At 36.3% G+C, this 19,327-nt stretch overlaps 1 protein-coding gene across 5 annotated transcripts in view; it reads left to right on the forward strand.

Moving 5' to 3' along the window:
* SKAP2 (src kinase associated phosphoprotein 2) overlaps window positions 1–19,327 on the forward strand; it is a 118,972-nt gene that overhangs the window by 93,760 nt on the left and 5,885 nt on the right. For 3 of the 5 annotated variants that reach the window (XR_005567116.1, XM_027738440.2, XM_039390953.1), the window contains exons 10-11: window positions 6,326–6,394; window positions 12,770–12,882. Coding sequence is in view for 4 of the 5 variants with exons in the window: in XM_027738440.2 (XP_027594241.1) it covers window positions 6,326–6,394; window positions 12,770–12,882 (182 nt within the window). In the remaining variant the exon portion in view is untranslated. Of the gene's footprint in view, window positions 1–6,325; window positions 6,395–9,388; window positions 9,625–12,769; window positions 12,883–19,327 lie in introns of those variants that run through there. The other 2 variants (XM_039390954.1, XM_027738442.2) reach the window with 2 other exon arrangements.

Here is a 19,327-nt window from a genome sequence, read left to right on the forward strand (position 1 = left end):
TGGCTGGTTTAGTTATTCAGATTGCTTAGACAGTTGGGAATAATGGTGGTGTACAGTAGCACTTTTTGAGATACAAGAAGTGCAGCTGAGGGGAAAAAAAGTGCAGGATTTCTCAAGGAATACAGGAAACCTCACATCTGGAAACTTGGTAAGATCTGGAGAAAACTGAGTAATTTGAGCTAATCTTGTTCTATAAAGTCATTAGTTTCAGCTGTCTCATACGTAAGCTATTAAAATGCACAGACCCTTATAAACTGCTGCTGAACAGCTTAGTGTGAAGTACCAAAAGAAGCCAAATGCTGTTTCCTAGAAACCTGATCAAAGTATGTAACTTTCTTAGAGCAGAGTGTTAGACTGAGCAATGTCCACTGGTCCTGTCTATCTCTAAGTATTTAATGATTTTAGCTTTTTCACTTTGTACAGCCAGTGCTATTTATTCAAGGCCATTGGGAGGTAAGGACATTGTTAATATTAATAGCAGACTTCTGTTACCGTCTACTGGTTGAACATAGAGTGGTGCATATACTCCACTTCAGAATTTAAATAATGGTTGTTTTCAAAGAACTGGTTAAAACTTGTGCAAAAGTGTTAGTTTAAGTCCCATCCAGTTTAGCTGGTAGTATATTTGAATGAAACCTTTTGCCTCCATATTGGAATCAGACTTGGATCATGTGTTGGGAGAAATTTGTGCTAGGAATTGGCATGGGTTGTCCTCAAATAAAACTGAAGCATCTTAGTATGCATAATATTTTTCATTAAAATGTATTTTTATGTTGTTCGTAACTCAGAGATCTCTTTCTGGAGATCTTGGAATACAATTCTGTATTGCGTATTTCCTTCCCATCATATTTTTGAGTGTAGTGGTGACCATTTATTCAGATGCAACTTCTGCTTCTGCTTATATGATGATGTTACCTCATCTGCAATCCCAGTGTTTAGCCTGTGTTTGGATGACCCATTTCTATCACTATCTGCTCTGCTTGTGTTGTGGAAGTATTTTTTTTTTTTCCACTCAAGTTTGCCATGCACTTCTCTATTTGAGCTGTTGGGTGATAACTAGCTAACCCATAGAAGCAGGAATAAAATTTGTCCTCTCTTCTGTCATGGTAAGAAATTCTTACATTTATCTCTTCTCTAAATAGCAACCAACTTGTTACCCACTTCTGTCATTGTCCTGGAGGCGTTTTCATTCTCAAACCATGCGCTCTAGTACAGTCAGATGGAGCTTTAATAAAACAATAGTCTGTGTCCCCCTCTCTGCTGCCCCCAAGATCTCACACTATGGCTAAAGAATAGCACCTTCAGCAACCTTTTCTAAGCTGTTTCATTGTTTACAGAGTACACTAGGCTGCTAATGGGAATGCAGGGTGAAATGTTAAGAAGCTGTGTGTAAATCTTCCAGTAATCTGCCATGTCCAAGAGGAGCTGGGGGAAAGGGACAGATCTCTGGGAATATTGTAGGATTATCAAAGCTAGAGTTTTGCTAACTGAATTTGGAACTCTCTCCATACAGAGTGGGTGGATCTGGAGTTTAAAAGAAGACACCAGAAACGAAAATCCCTGCCATTATAAATGCACACCAAGGCAAGTAAGCCTAGGATAAAGCAATACATGAAGGACTTCTGGGCTATCAAGCTGCTTAGGCTAAAATGCTGGAAGAGTTTGGGTGAAGGGTATAGGCATGTACAGGTGTGTATATGGTGAGAATGCTGCAGAGGACCCCATCCCCAAGGCTGGGGACCACTGTCCTCAGCTAAGGCAACTTGCTGGCCCTGCATAAAGCAGGGCGTTAATACTCATTCCTTTGACCCCAGATGATCACTAGCTCTCACTACTAATGCTAGCAGAAGGTGTCAGGCCAAATTATACAAACAATCTTGTTCTTAAATTTTGTGTGTTTATTGCTCCTTCTCTGGAAATATTAAATGTTTCTCTAAACAAATAGTCTTGTTTGTAAACAAGCCAGTGCTTGCTAATTTTTTAAAAATTATATAGCTGGGTTGATTTATGTTTCTTGTTAGAATAATAACCCATCTGTTATGAGGGTGGGTCAATTCATAAAATTATAAATCTGTGAGAGAAAAGGTCTTGACTATTTTCTACGGTAAGCACTTATTTGGGTTCAAAAGTTCTTGTTTGCATTTGTGCAGAATCATTATTTGGTAGCAAAAAAGCAGTGTGTAGGAGTAACACTCTTGGTGTTAACACACTATTGTATCTTTTACTTTTCATGTGCAAAGCAGTGTAGACCTGTCATACTGAATGTCAGCAGAGTTCATGTACACACCTGTTTTTTTTCATGCATCTCTCTTCCCTGCCAAGTACAACAGTAAAGACACTGCAAGGGTTTTTTTAATTGATTATTTACTAATAGTAGTGTTTTTGTGAGGGGTCTGTCTTACAAGACTTGTTTGTATGCTTATGACCTTCTGACACCACAGTGAGATTTCAAATGAAGATAATGAATGTGCAAGTACAAGTGTGTGATTGCTCGTATGATTATGAAATAGATGAAAAAATTAGTTCACTGCAGTAGTTTTTATCTGAACTGATCAAAACATCTTCCAATGATTTTTCTAACAATATGTGATTGGAATAATAACTGCACATGTTGTTGTGTTCCATGCTGCAGCCCAAGGGCTTGTAAATACAAGCTGCTTATTTGCAAGTAGCTTCCAGATTTGCAATATGATTGCTATGGAAACCACACAATGAAAAGCTTATAACCATCTGTGTGGTTTGGTAGATTTTGCTGCATAGCTGAACTGGTTTTGTTTACTGTTTTTGAAGTGTTGAATAGAGTATATTAACCCACAAACTGGGATTATCCAAGGTATAAACTAGTATTGTGCAATGACAATGTGTCACAAACTAGAAGACTATAAAATACCTAATAATAATGGCATTAAATTAGAGTCTAATATAAAAAGATGGTTGTTAGTAGAGGAAACTGCTAAGTTTATGCATATTTATCATGGAAATACCACATTCCATTGGAGGAATGCACTATTGAAGCCAAACTCTTATCCATTTTATAGTCAAGTAGTCTGATTTTTTTTTACCCTCCCCCTTTAAGAAAAAGAAATTGGAAGGAAAAAAAAATCAATGGATTAACATGAAAAGCCTCAGCAAGTGTAGAATTCATTGTTCACTTTTTAAATTTTGTGGATGGTAGAATTATCTGTGATTGGGTGATTTTTTTTCTTTTGACTGGAAATTGAATAAGTAAGTTATTTTCAACAACTTTCATGGACTAAATGAAAAAACCTGCAACAAATATAGTTAGTTCCTTGTTGCATTGTCACAAGAATTTTGTAGGTTGTTTGCTATTAAAGTATCAGCAGAGTAGGGAACATAATCTGTATCATAAGAGTTCTTTGGATCTACAGCTCTGGAAGACTTCACTGGTTTGATTAGTGTAGATTAGTCTCATTTTGACATATTGAGAAGGTGGAAAAGAATATTTTCTCACTGCAGTGTAGTGATGGCGTGAAGAAGAGATACAGAGGATTAAAAATTGGACCAGATTATTTTGTAGGGATGCATAGGTCCTTATACATAGTATCTTAAAAAAACCAGAAGGACTTTTACTGTATTTTTTAATTTAATTTTTCATCTTTTGACTCTATGCCATGTTGCAACACAAACTTTAGCGTGTTGCATCAGACTGCAGCTGTAATTCCTGAGGTAATCGAGGTTGCTGTGTTTAAAGGATACCTCCTGCACACAGTTACTGCTTCAGGAAACAGTACTACCAGAAAACATTAGAAAGAACCACAGGTTCTTTTTTACTACCCTAAGCCAAGCCTATTACAACTGCTCCGTGATCGTATTAGGAAGTAGGGTGGACCATTTGCGCAGGTTTGTGCCAAGGACCTGATGTTTGCAGTGCATGTTTCAGAGGAGGCTTCCTATGGAGTCACTTCAGCCTGGTACCATGGGCTGAATGCCCATTAGCAGCTGAAAGAGTACCTCTTTCAGCATCATTGCACCTGAGAGTTTGTCCTCTCTGTGACAACTTTGTAGTGTAAAGCAAAGTGGAATAAGTGTGGATGGTTGGAGTCCAAACCCATATGTGAATATGGACAGTCTTTGTTTGAATTTAGGACCTTTTTGGTATTCAAAAAGCTTTGATTCAGATATTTCCACATTTCAGATGTGGATCTGGTGAACTCTTGTTTCTAGGAAATACATCTTTCAGGGGAATGCATATATTCTAAATTTTTCCATGAAGCCACAGTGCAATCTACATGTATTCAGCTGGACCTTATGAAAAAGTCCCTTCCAACCTCTGCTGCTGTTTTACTTCAGTTGAGATACTCTCTACTTAGTTAGTCCTCAGTTTAAGCTGGTCTGATGACCATGACAAGTGAGTTAAAATCCACAGTACATTCAACAGATGAGCTGATTTAGGTCCAAACATTCAGTAACATGTAATATCAACATTTATTTAATCAAAGTATAATATAATACAGTGTGTGTTGGATGAAGCTGAAATGTTCTGGGAAAAGGGAGCAATCCTAGAAAATGTGACTGATAGTGGGATACTACTCCCTGTGAGTGGTGCAACTGTGGTAGGGAAGCCACAGAATATCAGTGCCTCCTAGTGCTCTGGACAGCACATAGAGATGCATTTTTGCCATTTATGCTCCATTTGTGAGTTCTTAAAATAAACAAATGAGCATACTTGGAAATATGCAACAAGTGTTAATGCCAAGTAGGGGAATGCAGTAAATAGTTTAGAGTGTTTTGTGAGTACTGCAGCTTCAGATTTCTCCTGTTCTATTGTTAGGGTTTTTTTTTTTGATTCTGCCCCCCCTCCCCCATTGGCTTAAATAATAGTTTATAATGATCCTGACCAGACTTTTAACTAGCCAAGAGTCAGAGAGCAAAAACTCTTGCTGGCTTACTAGGGTAGAATTTCAAAACTCTTTGTGGAGTGAATCTTCTGATGTAACTGTAATATTTGTAGGACTGTGTATAGAGGTTAGCAGCAATTATGCATACTCATTCCAACAGGTCTACTCGCGTGCTTTAAACATCTGCTTTAATGTTTGCAAGAACAGTCTTGTGGATAGATTAAATTTTTACAAGGCTAAAAATCCTTTGAACTGTTCATATAAAATTCACTCTTTGTCAAAGTATGTGGGCAATTACATAAAAGTTGCACAATAAGGAACATTTTAAAAGTTGTGAGTTATTTGTCTGTTGTCTGTCATTAGTAAAATATTAAAATTAGTTGCTGAAATGTGTGCCTTAAAAAGAAGCATGACTATCTGTGTAAGATGTGATGAGTAGCAAAGGCAATTTAAATGTATTAGAAGTCCAATTCTTGTTTGAGAAGTGGTTTATCAATATACTATTTCCTCATTCATACAGCAGCCTTGTCAGTTTTGATATACTGTAAATGCAAAGATAAATTTGTTTCTACTTCCTTATGAACCTAAAGACAGAATACAGCTAAAAACCTCATAGTTTTTCCTTTTTTTGCCTCATCAACAGAATTGTTGACTGTGAAATGTGAGAAGCAGATCTGATGTCCCTGTACTGAATGGAGTGTGGATTTACTTAAGTGAGAGTCTGGGCATGAGAGAATTCCCTGTCTGTGCTGGACAGGAAGTATGGAGCACATCTTTCGAAATTGCCTGTGGGGATTTCAGTGTGTTCCAAGCTTGCTAGCCAGAAAACGTGCTCCAGAGCCAATCGCTGCCAGGCTTTCTCTTTTCTTGTCCCTAAACTTGCACTAAGCTGTTTGATACAGTTTGGCTTGCTTAAAACCATGGTCAAGCACAGTGGGCAGGAGCAGTGAAGGCATGGCATCTATAGTGGCTGTGTTCCCATCATGCAGATGTCAAGTTAGTGTGTATGTAAGACAGTGCTGAAGGTGAGATGTCCTCAGCCTTCTCTGCATACTGCTCTTAAGAACGGAGTTCTTTTGTGGGCTGGGGATATTTTTTCAATCCTCGGTTTCATTTTCTTTATCCTGGCAAGAAGTGTATGTAGCAGAAGATGACCCTCATTCTAATTGTCTCAGAATGACTGAAAAACAGCAGAACTGCAGCTCTCTATATGATTGCCCTCAGAGGAGAGTGAAAAGGGAAACAGATGTTCGTAATTGAGATTTTGAAAGAAAGCTCTTGGAGTGTTTGGATGGGTGGGGGAAACCACAGAAATAACAATGTTCCAACTTCTGTATAAATGTAAAATAGTAAACACAGTTTACAGTCTGGAAATGTAGAGTGTGGCTTTCGGACTGATGGGGGCTGTAATTCCTGTCAGCCGAGGCGTCCCTTCGAAGTTTCATCTGCAGTTATGTGTTTTGCAGAAGAACAGGTTCCTTCAAAGGCTGAAGTGCCAAGAAAAGAGAGCCAGGAGGATGTTAGCACTGATTCAGGTAATTAAAACTTTTCCTCTCTATTTTGTTTATGCTCTTTATTTTTACCTTTATTTTCTTGTCTCTTCCATTTGGTGTTTTAAAATAATGTTTTTATAGCTCTGTAAAGCTGTCTTTTTACCCGAGTATGTGATGGCAGCAGAACTGCTTAGCACCACTTAGGATGCATGAAAACCACTTGAGAAGGATTTATAAAGTAAGCCAATTTATACAAGGTATTCCTTCCTGAATTACTTTGTAATGACTCAATTAGCTTTCATTTCTGCACAAAGGAGATTTAGTTGCATAAATTAGCTTATCATCATTGAGGAAGTGTCACTGCTAAAGGACAGTTTATAGATACAACATGCAGTTGCTGTCAAACCTATAAGAATGTAATATAGACATCTGTGTATACTTTGTGCTTGAGCAGAACAGACTTCTGCCATTCAGAGACTAACAGGGGACAACAAGTTGCCCAAGGGACTGGCAATGTAGACGTCTCTGAAAAGGTCAACTTGACACAGGCTCTGACAATCGACCCAAAGCTCTGTCTTCTTTGATAAAAATCAGATAAACTTAAGACCACTAATTGATCTGCAGCCTGTTTAAATGTTGGCCATGCATATCTTCATTGCATATGATTACCACAGAAAGCAAATGAATTGGGTAAGAAATGCCAGAGTCCAGTGACAGCAGCATGAAAATTGGAAAAGGACAGAAATGCCCAGAAAGGCTGTGAAGGATATTCTCTCAGCTTTAGCTTGGCAAACTGCCCTTGTGCTAATTATCTCTGGGACTGGAAAAATAACTGCATACACCATGTAAAGTCATATGGCCAGACAAGTTTTCTTGACAGAAAGGTATTTCCAGTTATGCTTAAAAACAAGATATATTTGTGTTTCAAGGGTGCAGACCTTTAGATAAACTACTGGTGATTTGACACAGCAAGTAGTGAAGACTGCTCCTTATCAGACCTTACACCTTTTTGAGATCTGCTGCATTGTAACTGTGACCTGCACTGACATGCAATCTGGCTCTCCTTCCCCCATCGTACATAATACACATAATTCTTTCAGGACTGTCAAGGAAGGGGTGGGCAAGAAGAGTTCCTTTAGGAAGTAGCTCTGCAGTGCTCTTCCTGTTGCAACATGTGGAGAGGAAACAGAGGCCTGATTTCCTGACCCATACAGGAAAGCAGGAACAGGTTGCTGTGAGGAGTTTTGGGTTGCTTTTCTTGGAAAGGAAACAAGAGCCAAGTCATCAGATGCTGTTAGCATTGTGCTCTGCTAAAAACATGTGTAAAACAACATGACTCATTACAGCCTTAATATTTAGTACTCATTTAGACATTACTGTAATTATAAGAGTGTGTTGTCATAATGGAGCATGGGGTCAATCCAATTATAAAGTTGCCAACAGCATTGGTTTTTTTCACTAATGTATCTTCCTGAAGTTCTAATTGGTCATACTTTTAAGAAATCAAAACCTTAGCATCTAGAGTTTTGAAAAGTTTTAACTGCTATGAGAACAACCCTATCAATTCTACTAGTGTTTGTGTAATGTCTTTGAAAATACTAGAGCAGTTCCCCCCAGATATCAGATTCATTCCAAGCAATAACTTTCTCATCTGATCTTACATATTTCACTATTTAATACTGGTAATTTTTTTGACCTTAGGGCTGAGTTGACATGAGTATTTCTGATGGCCATCACATCATAAGTATCTGACTTGACTCAAGATTATTTTGTGATTGTCCACGCAAACAGTGCATACATTCTTAAATTTAATTTATTGCCTAGCTTTACTAAACCTGAACTTCACAGAAAATATTCTGTAAATTGTCTGTGAGCTCAGGCTGATAAGTGCAAAAAAGGTTTCTTTTTTTCCTACTCTTTTCTTGTCCTAACATACCTCTGCTTCAATTAACTTGCAGACTTGAGTTCTTCTTATTCTGTCGGTCTCATTGCAGACTGTTGCTGCTGGATAGCTTTACATTAATTGCTAGTGACCTAATTATTTTAAAATACCAAAGCATTGAAGAGTTTCAATTATGGCTTACTTGGTCTTTCTTGCTATGACTATCTACCCATTATCTTTCCCACAATCACTGTTTCAATAAGTGGCATGTTTTGTGCTGTATCAGTGTAAATATGTTAATTTTAGAGTAACTAAGGAGCAGTAAGAGAAAGATAATACTGAACAGTTTGAGCTAGATTAGAGTTTGAGTCCAAATAAATACACTATAATTATTTTTCCCTTATTTCCTAACTTTTCTGGCCTGTGGGATAAAGGGCAAGTAAGCCATTTTTTTCAGTTTAGGACATCGTCAGAACAAACAAACACCAGGGTTTTTTAACAGGGTTTGGCTTGTCTGGGCATTGAGACTCAACACCAAGAGTCACTTATGTAAGATACTCATTCTGGTAGCATTAATTTTGAACTTCACCTGTATCTCCATCTTTAAGCCTTCAGTATGGTAAATATTGAGCACATCATTAATAAAAGGGGATACAGTTTATATTTTTCAAATATTGTTAAGTAATCTTCAAATCTGATGCTATTAACTTTTGAAGAATCTTATTAATGAGTTGAAGAACATGAGTCAGAATGGCCAGCTGTTTAATATACTAGGCAGTGGACCATGGTTGTGAAAGGAAAGCATACATATGTATTCCTTCATTCCGCAAGTGATGCATAGGCAAATAATACAACTACTAGCTCTAAATCACTACCATAGTAGGGTTTGCTAACTTAGATGCCATCAGTGTTGAAATGGAAATTAGACACAATCACATTTATTCTAATGTTTTAGGTAGTGCATTTTCATATTTTTTCATATTTTTTCTTCCCTATGTCTTTTGTGGTTTTTAGAATGTTATTGTAATTTTTTTCCCTTGAGTAATTCATGGACATTCTTAAGTTTTAAACAGTAATATTTGTGGTGCATGCTTGAGTGATATATTTGTCAGATTTTTTTTTTTACCTGAACTGTTCACCTTTCTTTCTTCAAGGATGTGTTGACAGATGCCAGCGTTTTTCAGTGAAATAAGCAGTCTGAGACTACTGTCAAAGAGACTGGCAGACATTGCCTTTTGATCTGTCAAACTCTGAAGTGTTTTCATCAATATATTGGACAAAAATATCTATTGTTGCTATTACTGTTTCTGGAAAAACAGAGATGACAGAAGAAAACCATGAGGAATTCTTTTTGGAAGAGTATTGGAAACTGTTGGATAGTAGTTCATCCAGATAGAATAAAAGAAGTATTTTCTGAAGAAAAAAACTATCCAAAATCTTGCTTACCCATTTCTTGTCATTGCTAATCTTAAAAGCAATGGGTAAGTAAATACAAACTGCTTTCTGCCCTCTGCCACACACTTAACTTTTTTTTAATCATGTCTTATTCGTATTTGTGGCCTGAATGACCATAACTTTAAAATATGACAGACTTTAGTTTAGTGATTATGTCATCATAGTATTTTTAAGGCACGTGACATTTCATAGTATATGAGATTAGAGTGTGATTGTGACAGAGTAATGCCGGAAAATCAATACCTTTTGAATTTGAACTCTAATGAGCACGTAAGTTCTTGATGCTAAATCCATCTGTTTTCAGGTATTATATGTATTTAAGAAGCTCCATATTATTTCATTACCATATAAATAAGAAATTCCTTTACACAGGCCCCATGGTTTTGTTATATACCATTCTTCAGAGGCAATAAAATGAAATTTGTCAGGGTCTTCTCAAACTGAAAGAGGGACTGAAGTAAGAAAGAATGGGCTTCTGTTTTGCAGAGGTTTTTGCAAGTTTTTTTTATTCTACCCCTGTGTTTGTGAGGCACTATGAATCATATTATGAAGCATTATTCACTTTAGATGTATAAAATCTGAAGTTACATTTACAGTTATCTTTTATGTATGTGTAGTTGCTCTTACAGAATTTGGAGAAATTTGTGCTGGTGGGCGTGAGAGGGGTTTTTAAATTTGAAATTAACACTTCTTGGAAGACTAGCATAGTTGTTTACAAACTTAAAACTCTTACTTTCTTTCCCTGTTTTTTGTTTCTGTGCTCCTGATATACTGGTATATGTTTGTCTGAAAAATGTGGCTTTCTGATTTAAATGACCTTAGTTTATGTTGAATTCACAAATGAGGACACAGAGTCCTGGTTAGTCTGTGGTCAACATTGTCATTGTTGCAATAAGCTTATTTTAAAATGCATCTTTTCCAGTGTTACCATGTTCTTAGTTGATTTGCTTTCCCACTTTAAGACTCAATTAAATGCTCATGATGAACATATAGGGAGAGATGTGTGTCCCCCGCTGCAGTGTCTCTTCTGTTGCAACTCCCATTAGTGTTAACAGGAGTTATTTCAGGCTCACAAAGGTAAGAACAGAGCTCAAAGTGGTAAAGGTCAGCATGAAAAGTCTTGATTTCTTTCAGTGCAGTTCTGAAGAAGTAAAAATCCTGATTAATGTATTTTAAACCAAATCAATAAGCTAACTGCTCAAAGATTTGAAAGGTGGGATATACTGAAATAGCTCTTTTTGTTTATACTCACAGGGGCTTATGTTATCTTTTACAAGATAAGAGTAGGGAACTGTGATCAGACGATATCAAAACATGAAGGAGAGATTCTGATTTAATATTTATCACAAATTAATTTTGCGCTAACCTGTGTTACTGTTATAAGTGTCTAATGCTAAATTGGTAAATAATGGAGTAAAAAAATAGGAAGGGCCAAAATTTGGAGAAGCAACACTTCAAAGCGATTCACTTCAAAGTGATTCTGCCTTCCTCTTGAAATGATAATGTCTAGGCATTTTAGAGTAACCAAATCATATTTCGGAGTGGTTGGGAGCTTTATATGTGTATCTAATTGCTGCTTTTGGGGTGAGGACAGAAGAATTCAGGCACTGGCAGCCAGAACACCCCCTAGTACTACATAGGAAGTCATAGCTCCTAATCACCAGTTATGGAAAATTAAATGGCGGGTAATTGGCATTGCAGCTTTAAATTCAAGGTTGTGAATATTTAGCCTTATGACAGTATTGCCATCCAAATAAAATAGCACAGAATGCAGACTGAAATGGAAAAATAGAAAACAAGCTCTTCTTGCTCATACAGAGCGTATTAAAGTTCAAATCTAAGTATTTGCCAAAATAGGAAAGAGCACAAGTTGAATACTGCTATTTTTTTTATAGCGTGACACTTTCTATCACTTGATGCTTGATGTTTTAACAGGATTTTTTTGGTAATAAAGTGAACCAATCATGATTAAATTGTAAACTATAAATAATGGTGTAGAGTGCTAACGACATGCAAATGTAACTGGTATATGTTGGAATAACCAGCAAGCCTGCTGTTCAAGGATCATATAACAAAACTAAGATGACAGCCTTGATCCAGCCAGTTCAGTGATATTTATGTTATCAGAATTAGAAGATAGCTTTCCAGTGATGTAAATTATTAGTACATATACATTCTGTCTGGTTAGTGTATACATAATGTAACTGGTCATCTTAGTGGTATTGCTTACATTCTTTTTGCATTAACTCATCACACTCCATTCTCATGGAATTAAAAACAGGAAATAGTTTGCAGTGTAACAGAAGCACCCAGTGTATTTAACTGTGTGTGAGTGCTGTGTTTCAATAGATGTGCTCTGTATTGTAAATGTATGACAAAGCATTTATTACTGTGTTATTGCCGTATTACAGAGCAAAGAGTGCTAAATAATCAATCAGTTAATGGTCTGTATGGCAGCTTGAACACAGCACATCCATTGTGCTTATGCTGTTAGAAGGATGAGTTTACGACTGTAGTGTAGTTGCATGTTTAGCCAGAGCTTAATGTCCTAAACTGGAGCTGACACAAATATTTTTGAAATGCAACTTCAGCAACAGTTTCCAAGTTCTCTAATATTTCAGAAGGAACAATCAAGGATTGTCTCAAAGGTTCTCAGAGAAGCTCTTTAATTTTGTTGGAACAGGAGAGGAGGGGGAGCGTATCACAAAATACTTACTTTGGCTTCCTTTCACAGATTATTATTAATCATATTCTAAGAATTTCATCAGTTTCAAGTTGAGATACATATATGGCTTGCTAGAAATGTACGTGTGGAGGAAAACTAGGTGCTTTAAGTTGCAGCTGGAAAATGCTTTGAAAACCTGTAGCTACATGTCTCTCAGTGATGCAACTTGCCGGTGAAGGGCTTGCACATTAAACTTGTTTTCTACTTGCTTTTGTGGTATGAAGGAGATGTTTCTGAAAAAAAAGGAATAAGAAGTGTGTGTTAATGAATTGCATTGTACCATCTGGAGATTTGAAGTGTAACTTTAGTCCCTCAGTCTTTATCCTTTTCTAATTAGATGCTGTTTTCTTTGCAGATAGCGAAAATATCGATTATGCCAATTTCTATCTAGGTTTGTGGGACTGCACAGCAGATGTACCTGATGAGTTGACATTTAAACGAGGTGACGTTATCTACATTCTCAGCAAGGTATGAGGTGCTACTGGGGGCTACATAGTTGTAAAAAGAGAGACATGGCAGAAGGACACATTCCCACAGTTCTATGGGGGGAAATTGGCACTCCCTTTCAGATCCTTTGTTTGCAACCAGATATTCACTGCAATTAATTATTTTGTCAAATGAACTATAACCACATTTAAAACATAGCCGTGTAACAGGAATTAACTTAAAAGCATGTTTATTTACTTGTTAAATCTTGGCTACCATTTGTTAACTGATTTAACAGGAGACAATGTGCTTTCTGCTTGCAAAAGTTAACCTTGTAGAATTTTAAGTTATCTTGTATGTTATGTTTTTTGTTTCCTGTTTTATATTCCTGACTGTGCTAATTCTGACTTTTTTTGGATCTTGCTACAGAAGATGTGTTTTTTTGAACTATGCTTTCATCTTTGTGTGTATATTGTAATTGTTCTGACAGCTCAGATTCCAAATTTGTTTGCTCTGACCAATTTGGGCAATTTTTAATTGCAAACTTTCCTGTTTGCAAAGCAAATGAGAAATATAATTCCTTTAATCTGAATTGATGCTAAGCATGAAATATAAGCATGAAGTATAAGCATGAAATTTTATTCTACATTAATGTTGGTTAATTTTCTTATTTTTCCTTAACCTCCCTAACAAAAACAAAACCTCTCCTAAAATATATATCTCGTGGTCTATTGAAGTCTACTTCTGAACAATTAATCAAAGGAAATTTCTGTTCCCCACATATTAGAAAAAAAGCTGAGCTTTTAAAGTTCTCACTGAAAAAAACCTGCCTTCAAAAATATATGTAGAATATAGATCTAATTGCCATTCAGGGTAATTAGTGCCAAAAATATTGTAGGTCATTTAAATATACAAGTAGGTGCATGTAAGCTAAAGACTTAGTTTGTCTTAGTTTCAAACTCTTAAGTTTTGTCACAATTGCTTTAAGTCTTCTGTGATACCTTTAAGTATGTTTCTGGATAATAAATGTGACAGCTTCTGTTTTAAATAAATTTAAGATTTATGGATAGGAGGATCTATAAAAATATAGAAGATATATTACTAATAGTAATTTGACCGTGTATGTCTTTTGAGGTATTTCATCATCACTTAAGCTAATAACTGAATTGCATTACTAAAGGCTGAATAACGCTCTTGGATTGGGCAAACTTTCAAGCAGTTATTCAGCACTAAAGAATTGTACTAATTTAAAATAACCACCTCTTCCCTCTCTTCCTCACCCCAAAAAGCCCATGAGTAAATGGATTCCACTGCATGGGTTTGGCCTCTGTGCGTTGTGCTCTCTGGGTACAGTATGGGGACTATAAAATCTTAATCTTCAGCTCGTGGGTGAAAAAAATTGTTTGCTACTCCTTCCCCAAAAAAGTGAGAAATTTAATTTAAAAAATGGAGCAGAATAAAAAAACAGTAGCTTAAGCTGTCGTGTGTATATCAACTGACTTGTTGCCGTGCCATGATTAATTCGTAATCAGTCCTTGAAACAGGCTTGCTGCTGCTCCAGATATATAGCTTCTCTCTCTCTGGGATTGATTTCTACTCCAAAATATAGCCCAGAAAATTTGGCCCTGTTTCGCTTAAAGATTGTTACAGCTTTTTTGGAAAAAATGAGTGTTGGCCGCTACTGTCAGCTGAGAATTTAGGGTCCTTGGAGGGCAAAGTGCCAGAGAATTATCCATCTTAACCTTCCACTTGATTCAGTTTCAAGGTCTGATCATTTATGAGCTCTTTGTTTGGTAAGTGAAAATATAACCAAAGAAAAAGTGAGCCTAGCCATCCTGAAGTGGGTCAACACTTTTCTTTAAAAATATTTCCTAATCCACTACATTAATACTTGGATTTTGTGGCAGTCGGCAGGCATCCTAGGCAATTCTTTTATTTTTTACACCATCTAGTGGTTGAAAATGAGAGATGCAGGTACTGACAGAGGGTTATGTGTATGGATCCAAAATGGTGTCATAAATTCAGCTTCAGCTGAACCTAGCTATGGCTTTATTGCCTTTCTATCATATGTCAGCCAGGTATGAACATTGCTCTTGAAAATCACTTTTTGCTGATAAGGAAGTAAGTACAGGTATAGTAGTGTTATAGTAGGAAGGGTGAAGCATTAACAAAATATCGAGCATATTTGTGCAACATGTAATAGTTCTTTGTTTTACAGTGAAATATAAATGGTGTAGGCTGCTCTGATGAATGTGGTAAGATAGATATTCATCTCTCCCAGAAACAGTTATGCCAAAGCAATATATTTTTACTAGCTTTTCACATACCTTTACAGAAATTAGATGAAAAGTGACTATTTTGTTTCCGAGAGATCATTATTACAACAGAAATAATTATGAATTGGTTTAGCAAATTTGGGCGCTTACAGAATCTAAATAAAGGAAGAGGAGCAATATGCTACCCGTAAGTTTCTAGGTAAACGCCTTTTAGAAAAATGAGCCTGGTTTCAATTTGGCAGCGTTTGCTTCTTAAAATAGCTAGGCATTATGCAAAGACAAGTCCCTCATAATTTGCTTTAAACTGAGCATCAAAATTCAATGTTAGTTCAATGAGCATGAGCTCATATTCTGACAACAGAGATACCTGTGCCCGACTAGTATAATTACTGTAGAAAAGCATGTTTTTCTTGTTTTAAAGGTGCATTCAAAAACTCCCTTTTTTTTTTACAAAAAAACCCCCCCAAACCAACAAAACCAAACAAACACCCCCCCCCCCCACTTTGGTCTAGGTTTTTCTACCTTTGACAGTTTCCCTCAAAAGCTGAGTTTTTAATCTGAGCAGAATTAACAGAACTATCTCAATACTACTGGTTAACTTTTCTTTATTTAAAAAAGTAGTTAACTTCTCAGATTAATTGATCAATGTATCTGTAGAGATATACTATTATTTTTAATTTATAGTACTCTTGAATATTCAAGTGTCTTTTATCACTTATGCTACGAATGATGTGAACTTTCAGAAAACTATATACCCCTATTCTATTATGCAGTAAAAAAATATTTTATAGTTCTAATGATAAAGGGACTCTTTAATAACATTTTTTAGTTAATATTGACTATTAGAAATTAACACTTTGGAGTCATGTTTGCTAAAAGGATGATTGCTCTTAACTCCTGCTCAGTTATGGGCTTACCTTTGCTTTCAAGCCCATGTGATAAATGGGAAAACAGATCATGATACAAAAATCATTTTTATAAATCTTCCATAGCTCTACTCAAGAAATCAATTTCCAGAAACAAAGATAACCGTGAATGGAGGTAGCTCAGTTTTTTTTCCTAAGTTTCATATGCACAATTTATGCAAGTGCAGCACTAGCAGTAATAGTTTGTTTGCTTTAGGTGTATGTTTTGTGTTGTGAAATTCCATAGTTACATTGGCCAAAAGCAAGTAATAATGAAAATTTACCTAGATGTTAGCAGGCACCTGCTTAGTAGAATTACAGACATTTCTTTACTTTAAAGCTAATTTAACATCCATCTTATTTATATTTATATTTAAATAGCAGATAATTTTTAAATTCAAAAATTATATCTCAAACTGGAATTCTCCTTACCTGTTATTATTTCATTACATGCCAGTGCTGTTCAGTCTGATATTTATGAGTCATGGAAATCTCATCTGTGACTTAACCTTTTGCACTAGAATTTTTTATGAAAGTAGAGCATTAACTTGGTGTTTAGATTACCCTTTATTCAGAGATTGTAGGTTTCCAGCATGGCAGATTTTTGTTCTTTCAATACAATAAATGTCTGTTAAAATGCTCACATCTCAACCTGTATTTTTTACTTATTGAAAAGACAAACAAAGAATCTTCATAGCTCAGGTTACTGCTTATGAAATAAAGTGCAACTTAACAATGCAGCTGTTTTAGAATCACTGTGAGCATTTTGTACACTCTCTGTATAATCTTAATAAAATGTATTTATTCAGTATTTTCTCAAAAAGATACCAAAGGCATACTAAAATCCTGAGTGTTTCTTTAGTCAGGCTGTTTTCTGGCTGAGCATACTGAGTATGTTTAAGAGTAATTTCTGTTTCCATGACCATACTGCCTATGACTCCCCTAGCAAATGGGGAGTACCAATAGAAGCAGATTTGCAGAGTGAAACACTAGTGCTTGAGGCCCCGGTGTCCACACTATGCTTTTTGAAAGCTGCTTGATGTCTGAAGAGGTCTAGCATGGTTTTGTGGAATGAGAACAAATTAGTGGTTAAAGTACATTCAGGTGTATCTTCCATTTTAATTTCATCTTAAATAAATGTAGTATGTGTGCTCTGCCAAGTTAGCCAATGTGGGGAAAATGGGAGCATTGGGAGATTCACTTCAGTGGGATGCTTCTGATCAAAACTAAAATGCTACACCAAAGTTGTACATTACCTTTTTTCTGGCTTGTTTAGGTATATTCCTCATGGGAGGGGAGGTGAATAAATAGATGTCTAAACACAAGATAAAAGTGAAGGCCTTTAGATAGAAGGCTAGTTAAGACTAATGCAAAGTGGCTCTAGGTCTGCTGGATTGCATACTGATAATATTTAAGCCTTTACCTACCTGATTAGAAAAAAATTTGGCCTTGTGTCATCTAATGGAAAATAAAATGACCTTTTTATTGTTCCAGGGTGTTTTCTGGGGACACTTTTGGTTCAGAATTCAGTCTGCTTACCATGATTTATATTGGAAATCTTTAATTGGTGTCTATTTCATCTCATGTTATTGTGGGAAATAAAACCTAATAATGCAACCATACAATAAATCTGAGGTTTATATTTTTAAAGATGACCATTTTATTGCTGTCTTAAAACAACTCTACTACCTGTGAAGAAGTCTCATTCACTTATCTAAAGCATTTGTCATTCTCTGCTTTTTAGAGAAAATGCTGTTCTGTGCCAAAACTGCTCCCTGGTTGATAGTGTATCATTCAACAATTACACCAAAGGAAGTTCTAAAACTTTTTAGCTAGTATGAATCTCCTGGATGAATTAGAGATATTTTAAAATATTTTCTTGCCAAAATTGCCCCCCAGGATAGTCTTTGAAAAAAATTTATCTCTGCTTCCCACACATATTTAGCTTGACAGTAAAGGCTACTTATTTTAACCCCAAAGAAGGCTATAGATAAGTTTTGCTTTTCAGTTTTAAGGTTTGCAGATATTGAGCCTGTAAGTGAATATTACTCACAGTAATATTCCCTCACTGGAAGAGGGAAGGAGAAAAATGTTGAATTCACCCACTTCAGTCGTGTTTTTTTTTTAAAAATACCACTGCATTGTTTTCTTCAAGGCATTGAAACACAATGATGATTTTCAGCAACTCTTTTTAAAAAACAAAACAAATAAAAAAACCCACTCCACAAACATGAAAAAACATACCATATGTATTTAAAAATGGGGACTAATTGCACAAGAACCAGATGTTCTCAACTTTTGCTGAAGTCAGTAGAAGTTAATATGGTGCAAAGCATCTGGAGAACCTAATTTAGGCAGATGATCTGTTCTAAAGGTAGAGACTGTATTGGAGATTTTCTCTTTTTACATGTCAGAATTGTCTTCTATAGAGGACTAAAATCTTGGATTTAAAAGATATCTATAGAAAACAGGTAGTGTGTTTCTAACTACCGTGTTTTCCCCAGTGCAAAAGCTTTTATGAGCAATGTCTCCTGGAGTCATGGGTACATACACATCAGTGCAGTGAAATTGGTGGGATGGGGACAAGGAGAAGTGCCTGCTCACAGTGTTCAGTTTAAAGCATTTAAAGAAACTGTAAACCCTGATGGGATTTTCCCCCTGCTATCAAAGCATGCTGTACAGAGAATGTTTTGCCAGCATGCTAAGTCATAACCTGTTCCTTGCTGCCCTGTGAAATTACTTCACTTTGGTTAATAAATTTCTGCGAGGAAAAAAATAAGGCACTCTAAGACAGTGGAAATGCAGAAGTAGCTTAGAGAGCATTTGGTCATTTGGTAAGGTTGTTGTTTCATATTATTGGGCGTAATATATTCCATTGCCCTGGTGCTTGTCTTCCAGGGGTTGTGGTGGTCCCCTCCTCCCCCCAGCCCTGCTAACATTCCCTGGTATGGCAAATGTGCTCCCCGTCACATGGCAGAGCGTGGCCGCACACTTGTGCATTCTCCTCATTGCATGGTGGCTGGATCTGGCCCTGCCCCCTCTCCTATCCCTCTATTTGCCTTGGAGCAATTCATTTTGCAGTTATTGAATTTCTTTGGAGAGTTATTTTCATACAGCGAGCATCACAGCACCTCTGGATCTTGATAGCGTTTCTACATAAGGAGAAAGAAGCTTTGTGTTAGTAATTACCTAACATTGTCAGGAGCTGACTGCAGGCCTCTTTCCAGTGATAACAGAATAACCACATAATGTAGCTTTATAGCACATGATTAATAGAAAATAATTACACATCCTACAAAGGGATGC

The sequence above is a fragment of the Pipra filicauda genome, unplaced genomic scaffold, assembly GCF_003945595.2.
Source record: "Pipra filicauda isolate LSUMZ 115617 unplaced genomic scaffold, ASM394559v2 scaffold88_size2543281_pilon, whole genome shotgun sequence".
NCBI lineage: Eukaryota > Metazoa > Chordata > Aves > Passeriformes > Pipridae > Pipra > Pipra filicauda.